General features: G+C 49.9%; 1 protein-coding gene across 4 annotated transcripts in view; it reads left to right on the top strand.

Moving 5' to 3' along the window:
* The first annotated feature begins 3,409 nt into the window (after nucleotides 1-3,409).
* Nucleotides 3,410-6,559, top strand: part of PTPRK (protein tyrosine phosphatase receptor type K) — a 418,105-nt gene continuing 414,955 nt past the window's right edge. For 2 of the 4 annotated variants that reach the window (XM_040551725.1, XM_040551724.1), the window contains exon 1: nucleotides 3,410-3,583. In XM_040551725.1, the coding sequence (XP_040407659.1) occupies nucleotides 3,472-3,583 (112 nt within the window). In that variant the 5' untranslated portion in view covers nucleotides 3,410-3,471. The remainder of the gene's footprint in view (nucleotides 3,584-6,559) is intronic. The other 2 variants (XM_040551727.1, XM_040551726.1) reach the window with 1 other exon arrangement.

Here is a 6,559-nt window from a genome sequence, read left to right as displayed (position 1 = left end):
GACTGTTCAAAGGCATCAGTAAGACACTCAGCATCGTTTCCTTCTCTCCGGTGATGGTTTGTTACGACAAGGGTATCGGCTGCTGGTTCTCCGTGGAATTAGTATGCTCTAAAACAGCCTCTGTGAGTACCAGGCAGTAAAATAATACATTTAATTGAAATTTGCAGTACATCTTACTGAGATAATTTTTTCAGAAGTGGAAACACAATGAAGACCCTGCCGTGGGTATTATTGGATAACATCAAGAAAACCTGGGTCAATACAATACTCAGTTTTCTCAAGGATCTCCAACCTTGAAGAGCCAGATTTTCATGAGGCCTCAGTTCTTGTTAGGGCTCACGGAATAAGCAGGCAGATTTTCACAAAGGAAGTGAAAGTGCAGAGGGCTGGAAAGTTGGGTGAGAGCAGCAGGATAATGAGCATCCTTGACTATCTGATCACTTGGCTAGAAAAACTTCATTTAAATGTCTCAAAATCCCCTCACACTCTAGGAGAACATTTAACAGTTCCCGGGGAAAAAAAAAAAAGGGGGAGGGGGAGGGGAAGAGAGAAATATTTTTGCTGGTTAGGAATATGTATTTTAATATTTTACATACCATGCAAATATCCTGGGAAAATACCATGTCAGATAGAAATTCTGTCATATAGTATTGGGTTATCGATAATTTATGATATTTTACTGCAAGATGGTGTATTATGCTAGGCAGTTGTCAGTCATTAGGAACCAAATTAGATGACAGCCTGTGTTAAAAACCTATGTTATGACGGGCTTAGCAACATCCAAAAGTATAATGGGAAACTTTTAACAGGGAATGCAAAGAAGGTGGAGGCATCTAGCAGAGTTTCAGAATCAAACTTGCTTAAACTTGACACAGATTTATTTCGCATTTTATTTAGAGATTATAATTGTCAGGATAAAGGCCATACTTTCCTTAATTTCCAAATATTCCTTGAGATGAAGGGAAAGGCATTTCTACAAGCCCTCTGTGTCTTTCTGCTGTTACATTTGGCACATAAGGTGTTACCTTGGACAGTTTTTAAATGTCGTTCAAGAGGTAATATACGTATGCTTTGATCTTAATTGAAAATGCAAAAAACAGTGAAACATTTAGAGCTCTAAAAATGTAAAAGCTGGAACAAAAATAAATCCACTCATGTCATATAAGATAAAAATGATGTCTAACCTGATATGTAAGTTAAAGTATTTGTCAGGGTGCCAAGTACATTAGAAGGCACACAGAGAGAATTGCGCATAATATCTCAGCAGATACGTACCTGGAAGAGGAGTGGGGTCACGTGCGCATCTCATCCATACCTCTCAAGCTTGAACTGTCTACTCAAGGAAAGAATAGCAATCAAAATCCTCTTTGTTGTCTTTTAATAGGAACGTGAGCAGCGGAAAAGGTTGAAATCCCACAGGACTCCCGCTGGCAGATAAGGAAACTATGTGGATAAAGCATGGGGGAGCGTGCTTCAGCACGACCCATCACCACAGGCCCTCCAAACGGAGCAGCGAGCTGGTGCTGCACAGCCACCCTCGCCCACAGTCTGGACATGGCCATCGGCAGTGCCGGTCACCGGGGGTACCCGCGAGACTGCTGCGAGGTTATGGGGAGGCCATGTTGGTCCTCCTCTTCCCCTGACCTCCTCAGCTACCCATGAGTTGTCTGTCTGGCACTTGTCTTTTACAGTGTTAGCTCCATGGCTCCCAGCTGGAGCTAACCCCATCAGACACACACACAACAGGACAACACCAGGTACACAGGTACTCCCCCCACCCTATACAAGGAACTTCTGCATTTTCCTTAAAAATTTCCACAGCAATCATGATGTAGCCTAATGCATGGGAAGCAGGGCCAGCACACTGCTTTCCTTCACCTTGCTCAGAAGAATTTCCCGTGTTTACTTGCAACCAGCACGTGGCCCATCCTTCCTGAAACACTGGCTGTCACGAGATCTGCCTCATGAAACTCCCATCCTAAGTTCAAACAAAGAACCAGTGTTCACTGAAGCATATAATTTTGTATTTTACAGTAAGCATGCAAGTTTTTGGCCACTCCACCCAAATGAAGTACAGAGGTTTCCAGCTGTAGAGGTGGAAGAAGAAAGTTTTTCTTTTTTCTTTTTTTTTTTTTTGGGGGGTGTGCTTTGTTTTACAAGCTACCATGTACTTCAAACTGCTGTTTCACTTTTTTTTTTTTTTTTTTTTCCGCTGTGAAAACATGAGGGTTTGCAGGGTTTTGAGGCAAAACCTATCAGTTGCCACACAATGGCTGGAAAGGATTTGGAATCACAGCAAACCTTCGATGAACCTGGATTGAATTTCCAGTTTGCAATAAAACCTGCAAGTTTCCAGTGGTCTCGGGTTCTGTTGCGAGCATTACATAGCATCTCTAATTACAAGCTGCCGTGCAAAAAAAAAGAAAAACTCGTCAAAAATAGGTTTAAAAATTGTGGAGGAAATCATACTCACTTCAACAAAAAATTCCAGCCCTGGCGCCTTTACCTGTTATTCCAAATGCTTTCTGGGTGCACGAGTTGCATTGCTGTGAGACACAGAGCGGGGCCTTTATGGCATCGCGGACCCCGAGTCTGGATGTGTTGGGGAGATCCCGCTTCACCGCACGCGGGTGCCGGAGTCGCCTGGCCGCGTGTAGACCTGTCGGGAAGGTCAGCTTTTTGTTACACGTGGATATAACAGCGCAAATGGCGGTGCTGTTAATTACGATTTCACTTCCGATCAATGAGACTTTACTGGCACGACGAGCCAGGAGAGTGTTGCCAAAGAGAGGGGAGGGGGAAAAAAAAATAAAAATAACAAAAATCCCGGCTGGAAGACAGAGTCAACCTGCTCGATGCACGGCAATAACGCAACGCGCTCTGAGGCGTTTTTAGAGGCAGGAGCAGCGAGCGAAGCCGAGCGGGGGCTGCGGGACCTTCCCCTCGCACGCCGCGCCCGGGACGACCCGGAGCTGGCCTTCCTCCCCCCGCCTCCTCCTCCGGCGGCGGTGCCCGATCCGATCCGAGCCGTGCCGAGGAAAGCGGCGCCGCACCGCTTCGCTCCGAGCCGTGCCGAGCCGCTGCTGCCCTCCGCGCCTGCAGCAGGAGGCGCTGCCGGGCGCCGCTCCGCCCGCTCCGGGGCTGCGGGGCCGGAGTCCCACGTTCCCCCTGCCAAGTGCCGGGGAGCGGGGGCTGGCCGTGCGCGCTCGGCTCCTCCCTCCCTCCCCGCTCGCCCAGCGGCAAAGTAACTCCGGAGCCGGAGCCGGAGCCCAGCCGGCGCTGCCGCCGCCGCTGCGCCCGTCGCGCCGCAGACGCTGCCCCGAGCGGGCGGCCCCGGGGCCAGCGGGCGCCCCTCGGCGCGGGGCTTTCCCGGCCGGCGAGGCCGGGGGGAGGCCGGGCCGGCTCCGCCCGCCCGCCCGCCGCGGGCCGGGGCAGCCCCGGCCGCTTTGGGAAACTTCTCGGCAAGTCGGCATGGGCAGGGGGGCCGGCGCCGCTCTGCTGCCGCTGCTGGCGGCGCTCGCCCTGCTGCTGGCCGGCTGCTCGCCAGCGCTGCCCGGGGCGGCCCGGGCCCAGCTCTCCGCAGGTGAGTCGCCGCTCGGCGCCCAGGTGAGGGTGCCCTGGGGAAGGGAAGGGGCCGGGGGCCGCGGGAGGCTCGGCGCCGGGTCGCGGCTCCCGACGGCGGTGGGTCTGCGGAGGGTACCCCCATCCCCGTACATCCCCAACCCCATATAGCTCCCCCCGCCGCCCTGTGGGGTGCAGCGTGGAGGGCGCCCCACGCGTGTCCGCGGGCTGGATCGGGGATCGGGCGCCTGGTGAAGTCGCCGTCCGTCCGTCCTTCCTTCCTTCCTTCTCCTCCTCCTCCTCCTCCTCCTCCTCCCGCCGCGGCAGCCTCCCAGGTGGCGGCGGGGCCGGAGCTGCCGCCGCCCCCTTCCCCCGCCGAAACTTTTCCTGGCGCTTCCCCGCGGGGCGCCCCCTTTCCTAAAAGGGGAAAAGAAAAAAAAAAAAAAAAAAAAAAAAAAAGGACAATTATAAAAATAATAGAACCGCGGTGGGAGGGAAGGCGGCGTGCGGGGCGGCGTCCGTTTTGTTTGAAAGCCGCGAGTTTCTCGCCCCTTCCTCCCCTCGGGTCTGCGGGATGAAAGCCCGGGGCAACGGGCTGGGAATGGGGGGGCTGCGGCCCCGGGGCTGGGCTGCTGGGAACGAGGGGGACCCCGGGGCAGAGCCCCCGGGGGGAGCGGGGAGCAGGGGGCGCGGGGAGCCCTGCCCCGGAGCCCCCCAGCCGCTGCCGGTGGCCGGAGCCCGGCGTCGGTCCCCGTGGGGCTGTAGCGTGGGCTTGTGTCGCTCCAGAGTGGCGTGGAGCAGCCCGAAGTAGACTTCAGGCGCTTTCCCGTCTCTGTTCTTGTTCTTTTTTTTGTTAACAGTACTCGCTGCTGTGCCGGGCGCATCAGTCGGACAAGCGTGTGCATCTCTTTAATATCGATAGGAAAGCTTGAGCTCGAAAACCGCCACTAATAAAAGTATCTAGGCTAGTGAGACTTGGAAGAGCAGTTTTCATAAGGGTTTTCATAAGGGCTGATGCGTAGTTTGGAGGCTGTTTTTTTTCCCCCGATCCTATAAATTAATTTTTAATTGAGAAGTTTGAGATGTGTCACTGTCAATTAAGAAATCTGCTGAAGCAATAAGGTAAATTGGGCTGCTCTGAACAGATTACGCCCCTCCTGCGTGGCTGACTTTGGTGCCTATAATTCGGTGTCTGCGTATCAGAACCGTACAATTACGTAAGCACCTACAAGGCTTTTACCAGGGGAAGGGATGCGTACCATATATGAGGCTGGCATGCTTTAGGAGTAGCTAAAATAAAAGGTTCTGAAGTGTGACATCTCTTCGTTCAAAACCACACTGAAATCAGACCAGTGATTTTGCTTTCTGTAACTTGTCAGGCTAACACAAGCTTTTGTTTACTGGTGGAAGAAGAGTGGGAAGTTCTGATAACTTACATGGTCCATGGTATTTTATGCTGAGAAGCATAAACTGTAGCCCTTCTTGGACCTGAAAGTAGAGAAAGTCAGGTTTTACCTTGGGGTGTGTGTTAAGTAAGCTGAGAGGAATGTTCAGGATCGTTCTGACCAGAGTAGGTGAAGCTTGTCAAAGAGTTGAACAATTGTATCTAGGAAACATGAGATTCATTTTTTTGTGCAGCATGTCAGCAGCTACAGACTTCAGTTCCTATTGCCAAACATCAAAAATACTGATGTGTTGTGCTGGTCAGAGGCTTATTAATCGCAGGCTTAATTGGACTTTCTCGAAGGTTTGGAGAAATGGATTTGTTGGTAGCTGATGCTTTCAGTGTGCTCAGTTCAAGTAAGGTATGATGCCTGGACACTTACTAAATACATTCAATACACACATGTAGAGTGATGCCCTACTGAACGCTTGCTTATGATCTTGGTTTGAAGGCTCTGAATTTAATAATCGCTACAGACTTTGGTTTTGTTACTTATTCTAAATTGGTCCCTGAAGCACCTTTTTTTTTTTTTTTTTTCCTCCCTGTTGATTAGACTTCATCACTCTGTTACTCTGTTAGTGGATGCAGGACACAGAGGTTGGGATTTGTATGTCAGTTCCAGTGAGGGCCTCTCTCTGGCATACAGTCTGTATATCCAGCACATAGGAGCATTTGTGTTCCTCATAACAATTTTCTGTTTTTAACAGGAGTACTGTTTTTCAAGCATCTTCATTTGACTGTCTTTTTGTCCTCCCCACCTTAATATAAGAGCGTGTGGGTTTCAGTGTTAAATGTAACCCAACTCATTTTCAGCCTCCTTTCTATTAGTGTTCTTATTGTTGGCATTGTAACAATTTAAAACGCTGTTAATTTTTCTTGCTTATTAACGAGGATATTAATTCAGTCTGGACCTTTCACAAATCTGTCTGTCTTGCTTTAATTTGTTTTTTATTTCATTTTTATGATGCTTTTCACCACTCTCGAATGGTGGATGTGGGCCAGATCCAGAACTCCCCCTGTAAATTTGGATGTGTTTGTTAGGTGTCTAATTGAATGCTAGAATACAGGCTTCTTGAAAGTTGGCCATCCTCAAGAGCATGTGTGTGCCGGTTGTTAGCTGCTCTGTGAAAGCAAATGAGAAGGCGAGAGGAGGAACAGAAGCAAGTTAGGAAAAGGAACAAGATGCATCTTGTAATTTGTTGCTGTCTTAAAAATTGTACTTGTGTATTATCTCCGCCCCCTTTGCACACAGTTGAAATGCTGTCTTTTCCCACAGGTTTCAAAAGCAAAAAGCAAGCAGCTCCTCTCTGCCCACCCCCCGCAAAACCCAACCATAATCCACAGTGTCATATTTTTCTGGTCTCTGTACATTGTTTCTTTACACTGCTTCTTTCCCTGACCCTTCAACTTGGGTGCGTGCCTGTCAGAATCTAGGCCAAAATGTTTTGGCAGCGCGTACTTTGTTGAAGTCTGGCTATTCCTTATATAGCACCTCCTTTCATCTGTAACTCCTACAGTTCGATAAAGAACAAGTTCAGCTTGTTTTCACAACTT

This window comes from Cygnus olor, chromosome 3 (genome assembly GCF_009769625.2).
Source record: "Cygnus olor isolate bCygOlo1 chromosome 3, bCygOlo1.pri.v2, whole genome shotgun sequence".
Classification (NCBI taxonomy): domain Eukaryota; kingdom Metazoa; phylum Chordata; class Aves; order Anseriformes; family Anatidae; genus Cygnus; species Cygnus olor.
The sequence above is the reverse complement of the archived record's forward strand: the minus strand, read 5'-3'. Positions and strand labels throughout refer to the sequence as shown.